The sequence below is a fragment of the Primulina tabacum genome, chromosome 8 (assembly GCF_025594145.1).
Source record: "Primulina tabacum isolate GXHZ01 chromosome 8, ASM2559414v2, whole genome shotgun sequence".
In the NCBI taxonomy this organism is placed as follows: Eukaryota; Viridiplantae; Streptophyta; class Magnoliopsida; order Lamiales; family Gesneriaceae; genus Primulina; species Primulina tabacum.
The window spans coordinates 38,975,972-39,002,097 of record NC_134557.1 but is presented as its reverse complement, the minus strand read 5'-3'; the positions used below and the strand labels follow the sequence as shown (position 1 = coordinate 39,002,097).

The 26,126-nt window shown below is 38.8% G+C and overlaps 1 protein-coding gene across 3 annotated transcripts; it reads left to right on the top strand.

Moving 5' to 3' along the window:
- The first annotated feature begins 490 nt into the window (after window positions 1–490).
- LOC142554087 (uncharacterized) lies at window positions 491–3,775 on the top strand. Of its 3 annotated transcripts, none has more exons than XM_075664715.1 (4): window positions 491–1,301; window positions 1,854–2,201; window positions 2,303–2,964; window positions 3,636–3,775. In XM_075664715.1, exons 1-3 carry the CDS (start codon window positions 849–851, stop codon window positions 2,924–2,926), a joined length of 1,425 nt encoding a protein of 474 aa, XP_075520830.1. In that variant the 5' UTR covers window positions 491–848; the 3' UTR covers window positions 2,927–2,964; window positions 3,636–3,775. The 3 variants fall into 3 exon arrangements, with proteins under 3 accessions (XP_075520830.1, XP_075520832.1, XP_075520829.1); XM_075664717.1 differs by having other exon boundaries at window positions 3,621–3,740; XM_075664714.1 differs by lacking the exon at window positions 3,636–3,775 and having other exon boundaries at window positions 493–1,301; window positions 2,303–3,058.
- Window positions 3,776–26,126: the final 22,351 nt, after the last annotated feature.

The window sequence follows — 26,126 nt, the reverse complement described above, 5'->3', positions numbered from 1 at the left end:
AATCAACATACCCAAATGTGAAAGGCAAAAACTTGTGTGAGACGATTTCACAAATCGTATTTCGTGAGATGGATTTCTTATTTGGATCATCCATGAAAAAATATTACTTTTTATACTAAAAGTCTTAATTTTTTTGTGAATATCGATAGGATTGATCCGTCTCACAGATAAAGATTCGTGAAACCGTCTCACAAGAGACCTACTCAATGTGAAAAGGAAATTAATCAAATAAATTTTAAAAGTATTTTTTTATTCATAAATCAAATTTATAGTATAGTCACTTACTATTTTTTATAATTATAATTTAATTTTTATTTAAATATAAATCAAATAAATTATAAAAAATATTTTATAAACACAGTATGTGGATCGATACACTGATATATATACGCACAATCAAAGTTGTACTGCTGCATGATGGATAAACAATTGGGCACGTTACCATGTTGCTTTTCACCTTGCGCGTGATACTCACACTCCCACTATCACAAAGCAGCAGCACTCTTCTCTCTCATTCTCTATCCCCATCGGTCGCTTTCACACTGTTAAGCTGCTGCTCTCACCACTCTCCCTCTCTTTCTTAAGCACCGCCACTTCCCTCTCCTCATTTTCCTCGCAGCTTGACTCATCGCCTCCCCATTTATCTAACTGAAACTATACTCACGCTCTGTCGTTCTGCAGCACCCAAGATTTCCTCGTATTTTTACGGGAAAAAAGATGTATTCTTGTGCAAATGGTGGGTCTGTCATGTAATCCTTGTTTCGTTCTGTAGGGTTGGGGAGGGGTGTAAACCGTTGGGTTTTTTGGGAAGTTGTGAGCGAGTTTGGGTTGCAGTATTTGGCTCTACAATGGACAGGAAACAAGGGTTTTTCTCGGCGTTGAAGGAGGAGGTCGTACGCGGGTTGTCTCCGGCGAGGTCTCGTTCGAAGAGCCCTTCCAGGAGCGCGTCACCGATTTCGGGTTTTCTCCGGAGAAAGAAGGTGAGTACGAGCAACTCTGATCCGTGGATTTCGAGATCGTGTAGCCTGAGGCCGGTCGGAGAGACGCTGACCCCATTGATGGAGGGCCCGCTTGCGGAGGAAGGGGAAGTCGGGGAGTCGAAGAGGGTTGGGTCGGGTCTCGGGCAATGGGTCCGCGGGCAGCTGACTCGGACCCCGTCAATGGCCGTGAATGAGAATGGGTATGGGAGCAAAAGGTCCGATCTAAGGCTTCTGCTTGGAGTGATGGGGGCACCACTCGCGCCGGTGCACGTTAGCACCAGTGACCCTTTTCCTCTTCTCAGTATTAAGGACACTCCCATTGTATGTATTCCCATCTATACATACAGTCACATATATACTTAGTAGTATTAGATTATTGCTATTTTGCCTTTGCTCGATTCTTGGTTCCTCAAATATTTGCATTTTGCTTTTAGAAATTGGTTTTGGTGGATATCAGATTAGAAATTTGTGAAAGTATTTTCTTCATACATGCATAAAGGCTAGTCTAAGAGTGCGGAGTATGCATCTTTTTTTAGGTGCTTTCCTTTGTTCAAAGAACTGATTTAGAGTTGGGATTTGGTGAAATATTTTGTAGTTTTCTGATCTCTGTTTCTGGGTTGAAAATACTTATGTCTAGTCGGTACTATTTTTTCTTGTTTTCGAATTTGAGATGTAGATTTATTGACGGTGAGTGTTTTATTGTACTATTAAAATGGAGCCAAAATCTTGACTCTGGTAAGTAGAGAAAATTTGGGATGCCCTTGTGTGTCATTTTCTTTTGCTCAATGAACCAGTCTTTGGCTTCATCTTTATCTTGTATTTTAAGGATAAGTGCTTTGTACTTTGTCTCAACAGTTCTTTTGAATTTTGTAGGAAACTTCATCTGCTCAGTACATTTTACAACAGTATACTGCTGCATCTGGGGGGCTAAAAGTGCAGAACTCCATCAAGAATGCGTATGCCATGGGAAAACTGAAGATGGTAGCTTCAGAATTTGAAACCGCTACAAAGGTAGTGAAGAACAGAAATGCTGCAAGAGCTGCCGAGTCTGGTGGTTTTGTCCTGTGGCAGATGAATCCAGACATGTGGTATGTAGAGCTTGCGGTTGGGGGGAGTAAAATTCACGCCGGCTGCAACGGGAAGCTAGTGTGGAGGCATACACCATGGCTTGGTGCACACACAGCCAAGAGTCCAGTTCGGCCCTTGCGACGCGCTCTTCAGGTTAAATCGGAAGCAGGCTTTCTTATATTGCACGGTTTTAATGGGTTTTTATATGGATAAGGCATCTGATGTTTCTTGTTTTTTCTCATTCAACTATCCAGGGACTTGATCCAGGAACTACTGCAAGTATGTTTGCCGATGCCATTTGCATTGGGGAGAAGAACATCAACGGGGAAGACTGTTTCATTCTAAAGCTTTCTACTGATCCTCTGACATTGAGGGCGAGGAGTGAAGGGCCGGCAGAAATCATACGGCATGTCCTATTTGGATACTTCAGCCAAAAGACAGGGCTTCTTGTTCACATGGAGGATTCACATCTCACACGAATCCAATCTAATGGAGGCGATGTTGTATACTGGGAGACAACCATTAATTCATTCCTAGATGATTATCGACCTGTTGAAGGCATCATGATAGCTCATTCTGGACGTTCTGTTGTTACCCTTTTTCGATTTGGAGAGCTGGCAATGAGTCATACAAAAACCAGGATGGAAGAAGCATGGACAATTGAAGAGGTCGCCTTTAACGTTCCAGGTCTGTCAGTAGACTGTTTCATTCCTCCAGCTGATTTGAGATCAGGTTCTATTAATGAAGATTGTGAACTGCCTCAAGAAGAAAGGGGTAAGTCGACTATCAACCTCGCAGCACACAGAGCAAAAGTTGCTGCCCTGGAGAATGCTCGAGATAGCAGTGTGGATAACTTAGTCTGGAAATTGGAAATCTGACCTATAAGAAGTCCAATTTTTGGCAAATGTTCATACTGGTTAGTAGGCAGTTTCGAGTCTCAATAACACAATAGAAGCAACGAGTTAGGTTTACTTTCTCAAGTAATATTAATGGAAGTTGTTTTTCCTCCATTAGTCTGCATTATAGTGGTTAATCATTCATAGGTTTCTAACACGCCAAATATGAATCTTTACACTTTGATCGGAATCCGACTGAAGGGTCTGGATTTCATTCTTCCTGGTAACAGACGGAGCAAATGGGTGTTATTTTTTTTTCACTTTACCTCTCAGTTAAGGTTGGAAGAAGGTGGTGAAGCTTTAATATTAGTTTCGGCAATACCGTTGACCTTCTTCTTGGTTCATTTACTAACTTTTTTGTCTGTCTAAAAGTACAAGGCTTAGCTGGGTTAGAAGGGAATACCGCTAGTTCATTTGAATTCTCGTGCCTTTGTTTTTAATTTGTATTATGTTATTGTGTGTTTACTATTTGACAGTGGGTTGTTGAGGAGAAAGGGGATGAATTCCCTCTAGTTTTGTTTCTTGACTACTATTTTCTTCTGCTTGTTTTGGCATGCTGAAGAAAAGCATATTGTAAACTGGAAATGATGTCCCATTTTTTTGAATTTGGTTTCTGTAATATTATGTAATTTTCCTTGGTCCACGGTTCATATTTTCCGAATCTGCTAATTCCTAGTATTGTGGTTTCAAGTTCTTGGTGAAGCGGGTCGTGCCCGTACCGCATCAATTCTATGGCAGGCAGGAAGTTCCTGCTAGCAATTGTAAGCTCCGAATTCTTGGTAAATACCTATGGCAGGCTGGAAGTTCCAGCTTGTAAATGTAAGCTCCGAGTTGGGTGCTTTAGTGGAGTGGGCAGCATCTATTCTATGTGGTGATTTGCAGCTTTATTTCCTAATGCACTGTGGAATGAATCGGTGAAACCCCTTTGGAAACTGTTGGATCTATGCAGCTGGACGAAAACAATGGAATATGGATCCGGCCGGGATTGCCTCGATTTTCGGGCAAAAGCGTGTTTTTGAGAATTCGATAATTACATCAAAGCACGAGTTGCTAGTAAAAGTTTGTTCAAACCCCATGTGTTTTCTCTGAGTCATTCCCACTTTTTTTGCTTTATATAATTTTCTTTTTAGGTCAGTTTGCTAACTTTACTATGTATATTTTCCAATATGATATTTATTTTCTTTTCTAATATTATCGAAAACTACAGCATTCGATTACGTTGGCATACCTATTAATTGGAAACGAGAATGCGTTTTTTAAATATATATAGAGTTTTGACATGTTAAATATTTATCTACAGTACAAATTTATGTGAGTATCGATGATATGATATGCACTTATTAAATATGACAAAAATAAAAAAATTATATATCAAACAAATATATATCAGCCCATCGATATTCATTTAAGTATACAATAAATTTAAATTTTTATGTTAAGAGTATTATTTTTTATTGTGAATATCGATAGGATTGATCTGTCTCACAAATAAAGATTTTTGATATCGTCTTACAAGAGATCTACTCAATTAAAAAATGATGTGGGTTTGGCACGCATGTTTTTTTAAATATATATAGAGTTTCGACATGTTAAACATTTATTTACCATGCAGATTTATATGAGTATTGATGATGTGACATTCATTTATTAAACGTAAGAAAAATAAAAAAACTATACATCAAATAAATATACATCAGTTCATCGATATTTATACAAGTGTAATAAATTCTATCTCATGTATTAAAAATTTGATGGAATGTGTAATAGGGAAGGTTCCACGTAACAAAGGGTGGCTTGAAAAGTCAAAATTCCCCATCGAGAGGGGCAGTCTTTATTATTCTTTTTAGGGTAAGGTACACTAATTTGTATGTTAGTAAAGATGCTAGAGCATTGGTTGACTGGTGAGTAAATGAGGAGACCAACCTTCAACACCATTAATTGTCATAAAATAATAAAATAAATAAATAAAATAATAAATAACCAAACACATTGGCATTAGCCAACTTTGGTACCAATTATATTATTTTAACCTTGGAATATTATTATTCATGAATAATCGTCCTTGCCAACGTTTTTGATCCAATAAGTGAACCTTGCCCGATTAAATTTTCCTCTACTGTAAATAGCAGATATTAATGAGATTAAAGGACTCTCAAATCTTTGAACTCTAAGCATTATACATATTTTTCTCTCAAATATTGTTTTTGTGTTCATCTTCAACCTGCTGACTTTAGCATCAGAGTGGCCACGTCGGACACCCCTCCGGCGCCCATTCACGAGTTACTTTCTTGTTTGCAGGTGTTAATCTCAGCCATTATTTTTGATGGCATCGATTAGGGGGGTAATCGTTGAGCTACAATAGCTCGGTTCTTGAAATATTGAACACCGATGAATTAAATCGAGTTTGGTTAAAAAACAAGCGGAAGATACTCGAAATAATCCTTCGTAGAAACCGATTAAATATTTTGTAAACCATTTAAAATATATGCAAGTTGAATGAGTAAAAATATTCAGTTGAAGCATTTTATCAAACACTTGGTATACAATATTTTGATATTTGAAGAACACATAAAATGCTTCAACAATGCATCTTTAAAAACAGTGAAAATGATAAGCAAATGCAATAAACAAATAGACACGAATTTGTTTATGGATGCTCGGAGATTTCAAACACTCCTATGTCACCCATTCTTCCCTTTGGGAAGGATCCACTAGAAGACTTTGATTTATACAACTACTTGTACAAACCCATTCCGGAAGGGCAGCACCCAACTAGAACTTCTAGCACTCAAGATTGTAGGCAGCACCTCACAATCAGCATATTGTTTAATGTCTCATATGCAAAGACTACATACACAAGTTTATTGTCTTTGTGCAAGACTCACTCAACTAATCTTTGAAGTTCAACTCTCTTGTATATGTGTGAGTGATTGTGTGTGAGAAATTTATCATTTACAGTGTATATCTCAAATGTATCCTCACACAAGGGCTTGTGCTCTCAACTAACTGATATCTTTATGCTAACTGCCCATGCTTTGAATCCACTTCAAAAGCTATTGTTTGATCTTCAATATGTTGTATTTATAGGCTCCAACATTGATATATACGTTAGACACATGAATATGACCGTTGGAAAGTTTCTGTACTGTTACTGAAATTGCAACGGTCAAATTCGTCTTGCTGGACATTTTCTCGACTGGTCAACTCTGGTCAACTCTTCAATCAGTTCAACTGGTTCAGTTGGACTGGTTCAACTGGTCTTCAGCTGGTCTAGTTCAGTTTCAGCTGGTTCAGTTCAGCTGGTCTGGTTCAACTGGTATTCAGCTGGTCTGGTTCAGTTTCAGTTGATCAGCAGCTGGTTCAGTTCAGTTGGTTGGTCAGCTGGTCAGCAGTTGGTTCAGTTGGTTCAGTTTCAGGTGGTTTGCTAAAATCAGCCTAGCTTATTTCAGTTTGTGCAGAACCAGTAACTTTATCGTCATTTATTAGCATCTTAAGCTTTGATTCAGACTTTGACTTCTGAAGATAATTTGTAGATCATCGTCTTATCTTTCCAACGCATACTGAATCGCTTCATTTCGATAAATGAGCAGAGAGATATGACCAAAATACCGCAGCTGCTCAAACTCAACTGATTGCTATTTTCGTGTGATCAGTTCGGTAATTGAGTGATCAGTTAGACCATGATAACTTCCGATTTTGCCCAACTGACGTGAAATACGATTTGTTCCAAATTGAGTTTTCTAATCAGTCCAGTTGGCGGATTGTCATTTGGATAATCCAGTTGAGAGATATCATCAAAATACCGAAGCTCGTCATAAATTCAGTTTGTGCAAAATTCAGTTTCAGCTTGCTTCTTGTGTTTGCAACTTCACATTGAGTAAATATGTTAGAAACACAATAACAAGTTTTGTTAACATCAAAATCAAGATTGCGAACTTGAAAAGTTCCAACAATTTTCACTCAAAATTCCCAAACACTATAAATTGTTGGTTTGATCCATTGGAGCTCCTTACCCGGCTCATCCATTTCAACGAGTTCACGTCAGACATAAGTAACTTTTTTGTTAAATAAGTGAATAAACATTATTCCTAAAAAAATGGATCGAGTAATTTCGATGCATTTGATCAAACCGTTGTGTTTTACTCTTGTTTCGCACTTAATCTTGAAAACACTTGTTTCGCACTTAATCTTGCACGAGTACTACTCGTTCTTTTTGTTTGGAATACTGAGACTGATCAACTTTAAACTACTATATTCCAACTAGCTTGATACAAAATCGTGTTGGTCATTACCCTTAGTTCAATATAGTGTGTGTATATATATATATATATATATATATATAAATTATGACGATGTTTTTACTAATTTATGTATGATAACTCAACCATTCGTGGTGATGAACTAATCAAGAAATTCTGTTGGGCATTTAAGAAAATACACAAGTGTCAATTACTGATTTTTCTCTTCGCATTTGACCATAACAAATACAAGTACGGCTCGTGCGCAATTTTACTTCCTTATTGTGGAAATAAAAATGGGAATTGGCTTGGAAAGATACGGCTCAATCTAACGAGAAATCCCGATGGATTGACATCCTCTCAATAAATGGCCTCTGCAAAAGAAGTTGAACCTCACTCAATTCTAGTGCATTAATGCATATAATTCAATCAAAAGGTGGTCCTCAAGAAAATAAATCGAATAGGGGACTTAATTGGAGCATATGATTTGGTGGGAAAAACACACACTTACAAACTGTGCCTCGGAAATGAGACGACCTCCTCTTGTTGAACCAAAATGTGAAGTTTCTATAATTTTCTTGAATAATTCGATGCGTGTGTAGGGGTCGTTCACGCTACCAAACTCAATGTCAAATTAGCAATTCCAATTTGCACTTTTAGCAATTGTTTTAAAAAAACGAGATTAAACGTAAAGTGCTGATAAAAATCTACGAATAAAAACAGTCAAAGGTCATTGTCGATCGTGTTAAATGTGTCAAGCTCTGTGACCTAGACCGAGAGACATCCGACATTGTTTCACAATTACATAATCATAAACCAACAAATCTCGTAGTAAATCAAATAATCAGTCTATTTCACAAAATAGACAACCGTCTTTACAAGCGATTAAAATAAAAACACAAAAGCGTACACTGATAATAAAAAAATAGCATAAAGGAAAAAAAATTTTATTCGTTGAATGAGATTACATCACCATCTCCAAAATTGCTCTTGTTTTGCGTCTTCGACTTGTTATTCATTCTCATATGGAGAGGGAATGTAAGAGTTGAGTTTTTTGAAAATACTCAACAAGTGAGGATTGATTGAACACAGAAACAACATAATTTATAACAAACACACACACACACACACATAATTATGAAGATTCGAAGTAACCATGTCACAAAAACATGTCGTGAAAAGGGTCGCGACAAGAAATAGTCAGAAAGCGAAACATAGCTCAAAATCATACGTATAACATATATAATACTGAAATTCATTTTATTTTCTATGGTGTTAACAGTTATTATTACTCATCGCATGAGCATGTGTAACGGTTATTCTTACCCACCATGTCATGGTCTTATATTGGTTATTTTTACCCATCATTTCAGGGCCATATAACGGTATTTTTACCCATCGTGTCAGGTCCATAAAAAATTTTCAAAAATATTTGTTTCACCATGATACTCACGTGAAATTTAGGATCCGATTCCGGTAAGCGTCACTAGTACAGACGCAGGGTTTTGAAATGGTCACGAACCTGAAATCACGAAGAAGACCGTTAGAAGGGGACCAGGAGGGTGTCCTGGCGTAGCCCCTCCGACGCTCAAGTCAGTGACTGAGGATATATGGGGGGAGCAGCTAAGGGTGCTGCTGAAAACAATATATTGAATGAATCAACTGAACACTCAAACCTGATATTTATAGGAGAATACCTGGGCCCTTGATGGCCTGTCTTCCATTTGGGTAGGTTCAAAGTTCGATTAATTATGTTGTCCTCGGTTTACAAGGCGTGAGTTGTGCATTCTTCCCCCGCTTGTTTGTAGGATCACTTTATTCCAACCAGCACCTCGCTCTCGTCATACGACGTATCAATGCCCGTCACCTTCGCCCGCAGCTCCGGCCGCCGTCTCGCCCAACATCTCTCACGTGCACCTTAGACACCGCCTGGCTCGAGCTCACCGCACACCCAAGCCCTCAACGCGCAGCCACGCCAAGCGCGCCCTAGCCCTCCGCACGCAGCCTCGCTCAGCGCGCCCTAGCCCTCTGCGCGTAGCCTCGCCCACAGCAGCCTAGCCCTCGCCCTACCCCTCCTTCTCGCCCCTCACCCCTTCCACGCCCCTCGCGCGCCTCGTCCCGCCAGCTCGCCCCTCGCCCCACAGCCCAGCGCGCCTCGCCCTACCCCTCCTTCTCGCCCCTCGCCCCTGCCACGCCCCTCACGCGCCTCGCCCCGCCTGCTCGCCCCTCGTCCAACAGCCCAGCGCGCCTCGCACGCCTCGCCCTGCCTGCTTGCCTCACAGCCCAGCGCGCCTCGCCCTACCTGCTCGCCCAGCCGCACGCTCGCCCGGTGCGCCTCTCGCCCCGCACGAGCGCTCGCCCAGAGCGCCACAGCCCAGCGCATCTGTTATCCCAAGCGTGCCTTGCTTTCTGAAGAGCTTTTGGGGGTGTTGCCCCCAAACCCCAACGACCTGATCGGGCAGGTCGATCCCCGTAATTTTCGCAGCGGCAAACATCGTTCGTTATCGACAATCCAAATAAATTTCTCTAACAAGGTATGCTCTTGTCGCCCTCATCTTCAAGGTCCTCTACTAAGCTTTTGAAGGAAAATAATTTCCACTTCCCCGTGCCTTTGACTCCTCTGCTAAAATAGTCCTTAGCAGGAAATTAAAACTCTCACCTCATCATCTCATAACTCTTCTGCTAATCCGGGTCTCAGCAGGAAAAATCAAACTCTTACCTCATTATCTCCTAACTCCTGTGCTAAGTCGGGCCTTAGCAGGAAAAATCAAACTCCCACCTTATTATCTCCTAACTCCTGTGCTAAGCCAGGCCTTAGCAGGAAAAATCAAACTCTCACCTCATCATCTCATAACTCCTCTGCTAAGCCGGGCCTTAGCAGAAAAAATCAAACTCCCATCTCATCATCTCATAACTCCTCTGCTAAGCGAGGCCTTAGCAGGAAAATAAAAATTCTCCACCCTCACACTCTAACTCCTCTGCTAGACGAAGCCTTAGCAGGAAAATAAAAATTTTCCACCCTCACCCTCTAACTCCTCTGCTAGACGACGCCATAGCAGGAAAATAAAATTTAATTTCCAACTCATCACAGTCTCCTCTGCTAGGCGATGCCTTAGCAGGAAAGTAAATGTTTCACCTCCTCACCCCTGACTCCTCTACTAGGATCAGCCCAAGTAGGTAAAGTTTAATTTTTCTCCTCTCCAAATCTTCTCTTCTACTAGGCCCAGTCCAAGTAGGTAAATTTGATTTTTATCTCTACTCCACTCTGCTCCTTTACTAGGCGATGCCTTAGTAGGAAAATTTTAATTTTCTCCTTCTCAACTCTGCTCCTCTACTAGGCGATGCCTTAGGAGAAAAAAATCCTCCCCAACTCTGCTCCTCTGCTAGGCGGTGCCTTAGCAGGAAAATAAAAATTCTCCACTCTCACACTCTGCTCCTCTGCTAGGCGGTGCCTCAGTAGGAAAATAAAATTTTTCTCCTCCCCAACTTTGCTCCTCTGCTAGGCGGTGCCATAGTAGGAAAATAAAATTTTTCTCCTTCCTCACTCTGCTCCTCTGATAGGCAGTGCCTTAGCAGGAAAATAAAATTTTTCTCCTTCACCACTCTGCTCCTCTGCTAGGCGGTGACTTAGCAAGAAAATAAAATTTTTCTCCTCCCTAACTCTGCTCCTCTGCTAGGCGGTGTCCTTAGCAGAAAAATTTAATTTTGTCTCTACTCCACTCTGCTCCTCTACTAGGCTATGTCTTAGTAGAAAAAATAAAATTTAATTCTCCGCCTCCACTCTGCTCCTCTGCTAGGCGATGCCACAACAGGAAAATTTAATTTTGTCTCTACTCCACTCTGCTCCTCTACTAGGCGATGCCTTAGTAGGAAAAATAAAATTTAATTCTCCGCCTCCACTCTGCTCCTCTGTTGGGCTATGCCACAGCAGGAAAATAAAATTCTTCTCCTCCACTCTTCTCCTCTGCTAGGCGATGCCTTAGCAGGAAAATAAAATTTAATTCTCCGCCTCCATTCTGCTCCTCTGCTAGGCGATGCCACAGAAGGAAAATAAAATTCTTCTCCTCTACTCTTCTTCTCTTCTAGGCGATGCCTTAGAAGGAAAATTTAATTCTCATCCTCCACTCTGCTCCTCTGCTAGGGGATGCCTTAGCAGGAAAATTTAACTTTGTCTCTACTCCACTCTGCTCCTCTACTAGGCGATGCCTTAGTAAGAAAAATAAATTTAATTCTCCGCCTCCACTCTGCTCCTCTGCTAAGGGATGCCTTAGCATGAAAATTTATCTTTGTCTCTACTCCACTCTGCTCCTCTACTAGGCGATGCCTTAGTAGAAAAATAAAATTTAATTCTCCGCCTCTACTCTGCTTCTCTGCTAGGCGATGCCACAACAGTAAAATTTAATTTTGTCTCTACTCCACTCTGCTCCTCTACTAGGCGATGCCTTAGTAGGAAAAATAAAATTTAATTCTCCGCCTCCACTCTGCTCCTCTGCTAGGCGATGCAACAACAGGAAAATAAAATTCTTCTCCTACCCTCAGTCCTTGTGTAAAGGCACTTATCATGATGTCAGGGGTAGCCGCTGGTATTTCCAGCGCTGCACTGTTGAAACGCTGGACAAATTCTCGCAAAGTTTCATTCTCTTACTGCTTCATAACGAACAGGCTCAAATAATTTTTCTGGTGCCTTTTGCTGCTAGCAAATCGGCACAGGAAAGCGGTAGAAAAATCCTCGAAAGACTGTTTGGAGTTGGGCTGCAAGGTGTTAAACCATTGCTGGGCTGACCTCACCAACGTGCCTAGAAACACCCTGCACCTGACCCCATCTGAATATTGATGTAACAGGGCCGCATTCTCAAACCTCCCTAAGTGTTCCTCGGGGTCAGTATGTCCATCGTACTCTCCCACATTCGACTGTCGGAAATTTGGAGGAAACCCTTCTTCTAGAATGTCTAGTGAAAAAGACTTCCTTTCTTGGGTGACGACGCTCTACTACCCAACTGCTGCCTTAACGTCTATATTTCCTTCCACCTCTCCCCTATCTCATTAACTTCCCCACTTTGGAGGGGCTGCGTCTCTTCAACCCGGCTCTGGTGGCCCTCAACATTCTCCTCTCGCTCCTGACGAGTGGCCTGCTCTTCTGCAAACATAGACTCTTGATTCCTCTTCATAGCCTCATCCACTGTCCGGGTGATAAATTGGCCCAACTGTTCTAGGGTCAATTTCCCCACATTCTCATTGGTACGGGTTTGCTCGACCCTTGTTTCGTGAAGGGGATGGTCGGCTCTTGTCTCTTGACGAGGTTGTTCCTGTCTCGTCTCAAGATGCGGTTGTTCCTGTCTTGTCTCAACATGAGATTGTTCGAGTCCCCTCTGAGGACGCGATGATGCTGAGGTAGCTCTTCTACTCCCTCTCTTGCCTACCATCTCTACGTCTCAACTCAAATTTTCCACAGACGGCGCCAAGTGATACTCACGGGAAATTTAGGGTCCGATTCCGGCAAGCGTCACTAGTACAGGCACAGGGTTTTGAAATGGTACTGAGCCTGAAATCACGAAGAAGACCGTTAGAAGGGAGCCAGGAGGGTGTCTTGGCGTAGCCCCTCCGACGCTCAAGTTAGTGACTGAGGATATATGGGGGGAGCAGCTAAGGGTGCTGCTGAAAACAATATATTGAATGAATCAACTGAAAACTCAAACCTGGTATTTATAGGAGAATACATGGGCCCTTGATAGGCCTGTCTTCCGTTTGGGTTAGGGATGGGCCAGGGGTATGGGGCCCATCCATGAGGTATCACACCATTTAAAATCAATTCGTAACACTGCTCGAAACTTATTTCATACTTTCAAAGAAAAAATACATTTATCCCTAATTAGACTTTGCAAGAATACCATAACAAAACGACGGTTTGATGTTTAAACAATTCAATGGTTCAATATCATAAATCAATAAACGGTGCGAAGTAAGATTCGAAGAGAAAAGAGGTCATATCATGATCGATCGATTTAAAACTCATATATGTTCTTTTAAAATGAAAATCACACTTACGAAGAATAAGTGTGACATATTTTATACATATAAAAAATCCATTTATAGTAATTGGTTCGAAACATGGAAAAGTTAAGTCGCTGGTTTGCGTGTTTCTAAAAGGATGAACATAAACGTGTTCAAGATCAATTATATGGGACTATGGAACTATACAAAGTCCGTCTTGTTTCGAAAACATTCACCCAACAAGAAGGTATTAATTATGAAACGTCCTGCCCTTTTTATTGCCTTAAAAGTACTAGAAATTTTTTTTTAAACCTCACTTAGCATCGGCCGAACCATAAAATATTTTTGACATCATTTTAAAAATAACCATCCAACTGCTATTTAAAAATCCAAAGGAAAATATTTTAAAGCATAAAATCTTCAAACATTTTACCAAACCTAAAAAGCAATAATTTGAAAAGAATAGCCCATACTAAACCTCTCAAAAATCTCTCAAAAGCATAAATAAATAAACTTAAAAATCTTTAATCATAAAGCATGAGTCAAAAGTCATAATGCGGAAAAAGTAGAAGCGCTGGTCCTCGGATTGTGTGCGCCTTCAGTCCAATCAAATCACTCATCAAGTCCTCCCTCAATACCACCTGCATCCATCACACCTAGTGAGTCTAAAGACTCAACGCACCATAATCTTTATAACGAGTAATACGTAATACAGTCAACATATAACGGTGAAAAATATTTGTACTTAAAATATCGTTTTCATGAAGATGCATAAACATAAACATTTTCATGATGCATAAAACTTTAAACATAAACATTTTCATAACATGCAAACATGAATTTCCTTTTCCTCAACATGACATGACATAAAACCTTAAACATAATCATGAACATTTCTTTTTTTTTCCTTTGTTGAATTCAGATCGTTAATTGTGACTTTCCTGACATGACATGACATGACATGACGATGGATCCATCTACGTGAAACCTCAGTACAGGGCGGCGGGGGACACCAGCAACACTCTCACCGGTCAACTGGGCCCTGGCCTATCATGATCGAATAGAAATACGCTCGTCGGGGTTCCCTCGGGGGCCTTTTCCCATAAATGGGTTCCCTCTGGGGTCTTTTCCCCTCACGACATTCCCATCCTTACCGTTATCACATGACCGTTACCACATATTCGCAATGATGGAAACACGATCGTCGGGCTCCCACTGGGACCATAACCCTCACGACGTTGCCAACATTAACGAATTAGTCACAATCTCTTCACTTCCTTCAACATTTACATTCTCATCACTTTATAAAAATCATGCATAACATAACATTTTGTTTTTGAAACCAAGCATGCAACATGTCTTTTAAATGTCTTCCATAAATCATAAAAATCAAATAGACATTTTAAAATCATAATTTAATCATAAACATTTAAAAATAATCATAATATCATAAAAACAGTATTTAGGGCACTGTCATGACCTTTACTAATTTCTAGGTGTGAAAAGACCGTTTTACCTCTAGACGTAAAATTCCTCGAATTTGACTTTTTCTTAATTCATTGACTCTAACAGGTCCCAAATAATTATTTAAGCCTACCTGAATTTTTTTTCATAATTTTATTTGGCTTAAAACTTAGACTTTTTCAATTATCTTTACTTAATTGTTTTAACGGTGTTTTAATCCCGAAAAATACCAAACTTTAATATAAAATTCCTAAATTCTAAATTTAGTCTTTTTATATTATTTTAGCCCTTATGGACCACAACTCGACCCCCGTGAGTCGTTTTCCAATTTTCTTCTTTTTAAAAACCCTATTTGACACCTAAACTTCGACCCCGAGCCAACTTCCGATTTTCACGAGTTACCCCCGAACCATGTTGGTCCGAAACTTGCCCAACATCTTAAATTAACTTATTGGAGCCTAAATTCATCAAGGAAACCATTCTAATGCCAAAAACGTGGACCCTCTACACACACCTATGCTGGCCGAGAATTTGGGTATGCATGGACTCTAAGATTTACGCATGCAGGGACCTAGCCGATGACTCTAGTCACAAACCAACCTGATGTGCACCCCCTAAGAACCCTAAGGACCAGACCTGACCCAGCCCAGACCCCTTGAACCACGCGCCCAAGCTGGTACGAAGTGCAGAACCCTGCACGCGATTTCCTGGATTCTCGGGTAGGAGTCCCTCATGCAAAAGACTCCTCGCCGCCTCTCAACTCGAGTCCTAGCATGGCTAGAACTCTTCCCTGGTCTCCCCCACGCCCTTGGCTAGCCCATGGACAAGAGCCGCACCAAGCCCGGCCGTGAGGACCCCTAACCGAACCCATGTTCTTCCCATGACAGCAACTTACGTTTTATTTGGTGCTCTTCAATTTCCAGCGTGTATGGTGTGCTTACAGGACCCTAACTCACGTGTAAACCCTTGTAAATCATGGCCTAGATCATGGCAGTCCTTAAACAACATACAATCATGATTTAAGAATCAAAAACCTTGCTTAACATATCATGCTATGATCCAAAACGAAAATTTAGAAAAGTGGCACTTGTTTTTCTTTCATGTTTTTCATTGCATCCAATAATTTAAACATTAATATGATATGATGGATGAGAAAAGGGAGATTAGGGTGTACCTTTGCGTTTTAAACGCACGAATAAACGTTGACAATGAAGAACGATGACGCGGAAGGACCAAGGCTTGCCAACCCTTGGCTTACGATTTTTTCTTCAATTGATATGTGTGTGCATGGTTTCGTGTATTTGGAGGAAGTTTGGGAAGAAAATTCAGAAAGTGGCGTGTGATTGTGTGAGGGTTTGGTGTGGGTTTAGCTTATTTTATAGTTAATAATTTCTTAATTAAGCTTAGGCCCATTAAGCATAAATTTAGGCCCATTAATGCTTAATTAGAATTAATTAAAATATTAAAATAGTTTTTGTAAAAATAGTTTGTGAATTTAATAGCCGGGTTGCCAAAAAGTTCGTATTTTTGTTGAAATCCAACATCGATAAAAATTACGTCTCGACGTATAAAATCACTTCAAAACCCCATATCTTCAAAAATAATAAAAAGCATCACCCATATTTTAAATAATCAAAAACAATTATTTAATAAAAACATTTGACATTTTTCAGCCATCGGTCTTCGTTCCTCGATCGCAACTCGAATAACCTTTTAAAAATAAATTTTAATGCAACCATGTAGAAAAATATATTTTAAACATGTAAAAATGCACCACATAATTAATTAATGCAATTAAATCATTTAATTAAAATACAAGAGAATTTAATAATTGCATGTATGTGGTTTGCGTGGACCTTTAAATTTTCGGGGCGTTACAAATTATCATGAAACCTTTGCTCTCGTCGCAGAAGTCACCACATTTTATTATCTTCTCTCTCTTGCTTCTATTCATAGTTGGCAAGTTCACCAAATGAATGTTCAAAATGCCTTTGTACATGGAGATCTCACCGAGGAAGTGTACATGCACCCTTATCTAGGTTTTCATCAACTAGGGGGAGTCACTTGTATGTCGACTCCATAAATCCTTATATTCATAAGTTTCTGTCCGACATCACAAATTTTGGCTTCCAACAATCGCATGCTGATCATTCTCTTTTCACCAAGATGCGTGGAAACTCATTCACAGCAATTTTGTTATAGTTTTTTCTTGCATCATTTTTCAAGATTAAGGAACTTGGATTGCTAAAATATTGTCTTGGGTTTGAAATAGCTCTCTTTGAGATGGGGATTTCGATCAATCATTGCAAGTACACTATTGATATTCTTCAAGAAGCTGGGTTACTTGGCGCAAAACCAAAAAATTTCCTATGGAACAATCCTTGAAGCTCACCTTTACCAAGGGCGATTTACTCAAAAACCCGACACATTATTGACGACTAGTAGGAAGTTGATTTACTTAACAATCACACGACCATCAATTTGTTTTGCAGTTAATACACTTGGCCAATTTATGCAACAGCCTAGTGGCCTCATCTTGATTCAATTAATCTTTTATTCCGATATTATTGAAGAATTAACTTGGACAATGACTATTTTTTCCTTCTAAAAATGATTTGAATTTGGTTGGTTTTAGTGATGCGGATTGTGCTGTAGATGTTACGACACGTCGATCAGTGACTTATATTTTGTCTTTCTTGGAAAACTCTTATCTCTTGGAAAAGAAAGAAGCAAGCAACCATATCTAGATACTCAGTCGAAGCAGAGTATATATCCATGAAATCAATTGCTTGTGAAATAACTGGGCTAAAACACCTATTACGAGATTTTCATATTACTCATTCCAAATCAGTGACGCTATACTGCGACAATCAGGTAGCCATGCACATTGCTGCTAATTCAGTTTTTCATGAAAGAACAAAGCACATCGAGATTGACTGTCACATAATCCGTGAACACATTGACAAAGGAGAGATCAAAACTGCCTAACTATCAAGTGAGCATCAGGTTGCATATATATTTACCAAAGCATTAGGTCTAATTACATTTCACAGACTTGTTCACAAGTTAAAAGTTATTGACATTCACGTTCCAACTTGAGGGGAAGGAACGATTTGGATGCAATGATTCTTGTATTTATGTAAATAAATCATGTTAGAATCAATTTTCTCTTAGGCATAATCAATTAGGATGAGGCAAAAACTTGTGTGAGACGGTTTCACGGGTCGTATTTTGTGATACTGATATCTTATTTAGGTCATCCATGAAAAATTATTACTTTTTATACTAAGAGTATTACTTCTTATTGTGAATATCGGTAGGGTTGACCCTTCTCACAGATAAAGATTCGTGAGACCGTCTTGTTGTTAATTAATTTTTATATAAAAAGCCAGATAAAATATTACAATTAATAATTCTAAACTTTATAGTTAATTAAAATATTTACTTATGATTTTGGTAATTTATGAAATTTATGGTGATTTGTAATACTTATTAGATTCCAGGTGATATGACCATTTCGTCAACATAATATGACATAATTGGTAACTCTACATTTCTCATCTACATATTATAATGTGGTATATATTTTAAAAAGAAAAGTGTATATTTTAATTAGAAAATAAATTTAATTTAAATACCAGTTTATTTATAATTAGGAAAGCCACAGATTTATGGAAAATATATATAATGTCACTAGCTCCTTTGTAAAATAATAATTAATGTCATCTGCAACCTCGTTGCTTAAGAATTAGGTTGGCTATGTGTTTGATTCTATGTCGACTTATTTCTGTAATTTTCAATTATCCTCCCTAATCTATATTTCTCAATAAAAATAATCGTCCTAATTCTATTAATAACCAAGGTTAGAACCATGTGCCAAACATATTATCTCAAATTATAATTCTTCATTACATTGCACCGACATTTTTTAAAAGTTATGCGTGAGACCCATATATGCCCAAAAGGAACATTCAATTCTAAAAAAATTGTTGAGATATAGGTATAGAGACTTTTATCTTCTCCCTCGATATTCTCCATGTATAAATACCTAGAAAAACACCGGTCATTTGTAAACTTCACACTCTAGATGTTCATTCTTGGACGTGAGGGGGTGTGTTACTTGTCTCACATCGGTTGGATAAATAACGCAGGAGTTATATATAGGACTTGGACAATCATCCCCCTTAAACTAGTTTTTGGGGTTGAGTTAGTTCCACGTTCTAATCTTAACATATTTGTTATACAAAAATAATTAACTTAAGTTGCGAAATAAGAGTGGATGTGAGATAAGAGCACTATTATTTATGTTTCCATGTTACAAAATAATAACTTAAATCATGTGACAGACATATATAAAAGGGTGGACATCTGAGAATCTAGCGGAAGGAAGTGGCAACTGTTAAAAAAGTTTCAAATGTTAAGGACTTCGTCTTCCAAAAAAATTATATTTTAATATAAATTGTAAATGTGGGATCTTCCATGAGATTTCTTAACAACTAATGGCGATCAATGATTTCAAAATCACAAAAATTCATGGTCTCACGGGTTAATTTTGTGTGACAAATATTCTATTTGGATTACCCATGAAAAATATTACTTTTTATCTTAAATATAAGTAGAGTTGACTCGTTTCGGAAAAAAAAAATCTGTGAGACTGTCTCACGAAAAACTTACTCTTTTAAAATACATGTTTCAAAGTCTTTTGATTTTACGCTGAGAGTTTCGTACTCTAGTGTCTTTCCATACAATGGCTGCAAATAGGTTCATATAAATATGTATTTTTTAAAAGAAACAAACAATATAGAATATATACTAAAATAGCCAAAAATTACATTTAATGTTCATAATATATGTAATGCAATCAAATAGCATAGAAAAAAAGTTATAAATAATCACCTAAAGATTAGGCATTTTGTCGTTTTGGAGGAAAAACTATTATAAAGTTTGATAGTCAAGATGTTAGATTTTTTTTTTCAGTTATAAAAATATTATATTATTTATTTGTTCAGATAATATTTAGAGAGATCACTAATAATTAATTAAAATATTTTAATGAAATTGTCATAATTATAAATTCCTTATAAATACTATAGGAAAAAATTGAAAGAATTTGAATTTAAAAAATAACTTACATTATATATAATAAAACCTGACATTAATATATTTGGGCACATAAAAACTAAATTCTCTAAACATGATTTGTTTTCAAAATTAACTAATTTGAGTCAAACTCGAAAATGTTCGAATTTTTTTCAAGTCGAAGTTGAGTCCAAATTATTTTTTTGGAGAGCCGCTCGCGATCTTTAATATTTTATTAATATAATATAATAATATTATATATTAAATAAATAAATTTTGAGTCAATACTTATTTTCGAGTAAAAATTCAAATAGTTCTCGAATGTATTCGAATCCTTCGAATCGAACTTGATCTTTAATTCGAGCCAAATTTGATATCGTCGTACCCATACATATTTGTATAGGAAATAATATTATACAAAGTCGAACAACGATTTTATTCACACATCTGATCCAGACGGTTAGAAGATGAAAGGATTGTTGCGCATAAACGTACAGAGAGTAAATATATTAAAACTAGTTTATCAGAATTCTGTGTTGTGCTCGGTGTTGTCAACACTGCACACAACACGGCAGCGAAAATTAATTATTTAACACACAAATATTACTTTAATAAGTGAACGCTTTGGTTTAAATTATGCACAAGTACGAATACTTGTGCGATGCCTCGCGACAAAAATTCACTAGTAAATATGTAAAACGTTTACACCAAAACCAAAGCTAGTGAGTATAACAAAACAAAACTCCTTGACAACCCAAGGAATTAAAGTGCATCAAACTAAACCAAAATTGAAACTAGATGCGTAGAATAGAAACGTATTGCTTGAACCCAAATCCGAAACCACCTTTTGATCAACACTCTGCGTCAGTGTTGTTCTTGGGTGTTGGCAACATCAATCAGCAACACAGACACGAGGTAGACAGAATCGTTCAATCTTCTTATGCAGATCTTCACTACTGAAGTTTCTCCAGCAAAGCTCCTGTGGCCGTCAGTCTATATTCTCCCCTTCTCGCCCGCTTTTCAATGAATGTCGCCCTTTATATAAAGTACTTCTTTGACCTAAACCTTCAAGGATACTTTCCACCTATAAACAAGGAAACGAGAGTTTAATAGGAATCAAACTCTAATTTAAAGCAAATACCTTATATCTTATAGATAATTTTCCAACTTAAATAAATAATTCATAATGATAGGATTCACTATATCTAGGAAAACAAATCTATCAAATTTGTCTAGAAGTGCAAAATCGAAATAATATCTTAATTGATTTCGGAATAAAATATTCATTTCAATCTCCCCTTTTTTGCATTTCTGGACAAAACTTCGCTCCCCCTGAGGTTGTAAGGTGTATCTCCCCCTGAATTGAACAAGCTAGTTCAGAGGTGTTGTGGTCAGTGCAACACGTATCAAGACACGTTAAGAGAAGAAAAGGCTTAACACGAGTTCATTACTTCAACAGCATATATGAAATAAAAATAAAGAACAAAGTAAAAATAAAGCAAGAACAAAGCATAAGAAAAGCAAGCACACGTCATAAGCCTAATCAGCTCGTTCATCAGTGTCTTCTTCATTATCACTGTCTTCCCGATTATCGCCAGTCGAGGGACCAGCCTGCATCTCCATCTCCCCCTTTTTGGCCAGAATGCATGCCTACCTGAGGAGTAGCCGATAATCCGCAATCAATTTTTCATAATAGGCGATTGTGGCATTGGATTGGGTGATCTGCGTGTTTGCATAGGCAATGGTATCTCGGGCCTGTTGAATCCGTTGAAGACCGAAAGCAATTTGGGCATGGACCTCGGGGACCATGAATACGATAAAGTCTTCAGAGGCAGAGAGTGATGAAGTAGTAATGTTGCCAACACCAGGGGCAACACCAAGAGCGACACCAGCAGCAGATGGAAGACCAGATGAGGGAGCAGTGTGGACAGTACGTGGTGTAGCACCTGTCGCAAACCAAGGAAGATCAACTACCATGTTCCCTTTAAAATATGCTGGTGCAATTTTCAATGATTCTCCTATGTCGATCAACTGATCCTCAGCATCAGATACAAAGCCTTGGGATTCCAGAATACCAAAAATCAAGGAAGAAAATGGGAGCTTCGTCGATTTCAATCCACCTTCTGCAAATTGAAGAACAGTGGTGAATACCAGGTGTCCAAAATTGAAGTTGCGCCCTGTTCCAATGGTGAAGAGAGTAACTGCTTGTAGTCTAGTAACCACAGTGGTGTTGGAAGAGGGAGTCCAATTTCGAATAGCAGTTTTGTGTAGGAGAGAGTAAAATGAGGTCAGATTGGCCGCAGCAAGGCGCTTGGGGAGGCTAGGGAATTCAGTGATGAGGCCCCCCGTGAGTTCAGATGTAATATCGTCAATGTGCGGGAGGGCATCCTCATGTTCAGGAGTGGGAGTGTTGTAGAACTCATTTATGGTGTAGGGAGAGAAATCATATATGGTGTCTCGTACAAACATCCTCCGATACTTAGCAGATCTTCCATCACCAACACTAGAGACCAAATTGCAGTAGAATTCGAGGATTGGTCTGCGTGCATAGGGCATCACTGAGTTGACAATGGTACTCAATCTGCGGGACTGAAGGAAGGCAGTCAGATTGTATTTCCCGTATGCTTCGAAATCGATGTTGCGTTCCTCGATAAATTCTCTGTGAGCGTATAGATACCATTGAGCCACAGTCGTCTCAGTGTAGAACTTCGAGGAGAATGAGGAGGCAAGATTGTAGTCATCCAAATCAGTGTTGTCAGCACCTGGCTCAACACGGGGCTCAACACCTTCGGCATTTTCCTCAGTCCTAACTGCTTGATCAGAACCATCCTCAGATTCTTCGGCTTCAGTCTCGGATTCTGATAGGCTATTGTCGAGGGTCTTCGGTTGAATATCGCCACTTTTATTCACAGATTCTTGTCTCTTCTTTGATTCGCGCAAGCTTTTAAGAAAATCAGCCAGCGATTGTTCTTCATCCGATGAGAAACTTACCTCTGGAGGGTGGTCAGGAGATTGTGCAGGCGCAGCAGCAGGAGTAGAGGTGGAAGCAGATGTATTTTTCGAGGGAGTGGGCCGCTTTCGAGCAACTAGCTCAAAGTTTCCATCATTTGAGTCATCTCCTGATGAAAAATATGGGTCGAGAGTAAAATAAGTGGACATCTGTGGTTTCTTTGGTGCATCGAAATTTGGGCTATACCCTGCTTGTCGCTTTGATTGCCTTCGAAAAACTGGAGGTTGGGTGGGAAAAGCCCTTTGATAAATCTCGTTATCAATGGGGTTTTCAACATCCAATGGAACCAGGTTCTCCTGGGAGAATTTCGTCCAGTGGGGTCGGCTCTGGGGCAACAGCCACTATCTGTAATGAATTCTCAAGAGGGCTCTCAGACGGTGGTGTTGTTGGTGGTGTTGTCTCAAGAGGAGAAACACCGCGACTTACCGCCTTTTCACTTCGTATATCCCGTGGATCAAATTGATGATCTGCCATTTTTTCAAGAAAGAGAGTGTTAAACGATTAATTTGAAAAACAATTGTCACAGATAAGGGAGAAAACAGGGAGCAGTAGTCAATATTGTGAAGTCAGAGAGAAGAGGGCAAAATGAAATTGTTCAAAAATCAATTGATTTGGTATAAAAATCCTCGCAGTAACGGTAACAAATATTCTGACTCCGGAACGTTGCATAGTAACGATAAAAAATTTTCGGACTCAACGGTTATCATTTTCGAAATATATCCTGCTTAATCACAATTTTACCCCTCACATGAAATGGTAAATGACAATTCGAGTCACAGCAATTTAAAAGAACAGCCAAATCAACCCCACATCGAGTTCACCTCATATCCATAAGAAGTCACTTCTTTTCAACATGGCCAATTAAGGTTTTTTTCAACCATCATGAGTCAACACTGATATGTCACTGGACATAATGAATTCACGAAACAAAAATCAATATGCATGTCCTACATATGCCTCCAATATGATGAATTTTCAAAATGTCCGGCAATGTATAAATTGTGCAGTGTCTGAACTTGGTGTTGGCAACACCACTGAGTTTCATTCAAAACTTCCATAAAATTTTCTTTTGATTCAGAAATGGTAGCTCTCACTCCTAGGTATCTTTTTCCATTTCTATTTTTACTTAGAAGGTGGAGCTCCCACACTAGAGGAACGGTCTTCAATGGACTCATCTAGGTAGCTTTTTCATTTTCCTTCAAAAAAATATTTTATTTTTTTTATTTTTGTCTCTTTTCTGTTTTTCTCCTTATGCTCGCATTTTCCAAGTCACTTTTTCACATTAGACAGGATCACGATTTCCATGAATATCCTCTACTACTCGGTGCCTTGGATTGAGCATTCTTTATTCCTCGACATTTGATTGGAATTATGAATCACTCAAAAGGTACCTTTCAGAAATTGCCTTCACTGTTCAGTCATTGCACAAATAAATAGGATGATTATGAATATGCAGTATGCCTAACATCCTAATAAAATACATGCACAAAACATATGTTGTCTCTGGTGTTGGCAACTCCACTGACAACACTGAACAAATGTTTTAAAGTACGCACATGCTGAGAGATTTTCGAAGATTGGAAAATCTCTCAAAATCCAACGGTTTCGTGAAGATATCGGTCACCTGGTTTTCAGTCCCGACAAACTCTAGTCGAATAATACATTTTTCAACCAAGTCTCGAATAAAATGATGTCTTATATCTATGTGTTTAGTTCGAGAATGTTGAACAGGGTTCTTAGAAATATCTATGGCACTAGAGTTGTCAAAATACATAATCATTATGTCACTATGGAACCCATAATCATTAATCATTTGATTCATCTACATAAGTTGTGAACAACAACTGGTAGCTACCACATATTCAGATTCAGCCGTGGACAGGGAGACACATTTTTGTTTCTAGCTAGCCCATGATACAAGATTATTTCCTAAATAAAAACATCCTCCCGAGGTGCTTTTTCTATCGTCTAAATCACCATCCCAGTCAAAGTCAGAGAAACTTACCAGGTTTGTGTTTGTGTCAAGAGTGTACCACAAACCAAATTCTAGTGTACCTGCAATGTATCTTAATATACGTTTCACTGCTTTCAAGTGCGAAATCTTTGGATCGGCTTGGTACCTAGCACATAAGCACACACTGAACATGATATCAGGGCCAAGTAGGTGTTAAGTACAGTAGGCTACCAATGATGCTGTGATACAAGGTGTTGTCAACACCTTCGGCAACACCATCCTTAGACAGTTTTTCACTCGACCCCATAGGTGTTCTCACATGTTTTGAGCTATCGGTAGAGAACTTTTTGATCAAATTTTTTGCATACTTGGACTTACACAAGAATATACCATCATGCAATTGCTTAACTTGTAATCCAAGAAAGAAATTTAGTTCCCCTACCATGCTCATTTCGAATTGAGAAGACATGCAGTCCACAAAGTTATTCACAAGTATTTGAGATGACCCACCGAAAATAATATCATCTACATACACTTGACAGATCAAAATATCATATTTCAATTTTTGAATGAAAAGGGTTTTGTCAACCTCATCTCGTTTGAAACCCAAGTTTATCAGATAGTCAGCTAACCTGTCGTACAAGCCCGTGGAGTCTGTTTCAGTCCATACGTGGCCTTTTTCAGTTTGTAGACATGGTCCACGTGGTGAGGATCTTCAAATCCCTTAGGTTGACAGACATAGGCTTCCTCATTTAAAATGTCATTTAAGAAGGCACTTTTCAAATCCATTTGATACAATTTAATACGCATATGACATGCAACAGCGAGGAACAATCGTACAGCCTCCATTCGTGCCACAGGTGCGAATGTTTCATCAAAATCCACCCCCTCAACCTGTGTATACCCTTGAGCTACCAATCGAGCCTTAATTCGATTAATGTTACCAGATTCATCTGTTTTATTTTTAAATATCCATTTGTTTCCAATAACATTGACGTTCGAAGGTCTGGGGACTAAGTCCCACACATCATTGCGGACAAATTGTTCTAGTTCTTCATGCATGGCATTGACCCAATTCATCTTTTAATGCATCATTAATGTTTTTTGGTTCAATCAAAGATATAAAGCAAGAGTGACCTACTTGAGAAAACGTGGAGCTCATGCACACCAACCCGATCATTTTTCGGTAGTCAACCTTCTCCTTTTTCCTTGTTTGCATATCTTCATACACTTCACCAATGATTTGTGATGATGGGCGATTCTTCTGAATTTTGCTGGAAATTTCTTTACCTCTGTTGATTATTTCATCATTGTAAGGCCCGAGAAATTTATCCTGTTAATCTGAAATGATTTAGTGATTAATTGATGTGATTATAGACGGAATGAATCAAACCGGGAAAGACGAGAAAAGACGCGAAATATGTGCGAGGGAGATGCCATCCGCGC

What these genes read in the sequence shown, in the direction of transcription:
- LOC142554087 (XM_075664715.1), top strand. Translation starts at nt 849, where the DNA reads ATGGACAGGAAACAAGGGTTTTTCTCGGCGTTGAAGGAGGAGGTCGTA. An exon ending in GTATTAAGGACACTCCCATT is followed by an intron (nt 1,302 to 1,853) that starts GTATGTATTCCC and finishes TGAATTTTGTAG; the next exon opens with GAAACTTCATCTGCTCAGTA. An exon ending in CCTTGCGACGCGCTCTTCAG is followed by an intron (nt 2,202 to 2,302) that starts GTTAAATCGGAA and finishes TCAACTATCCAG; the next exon opens with GGACTTGATCCAGGAACTAC.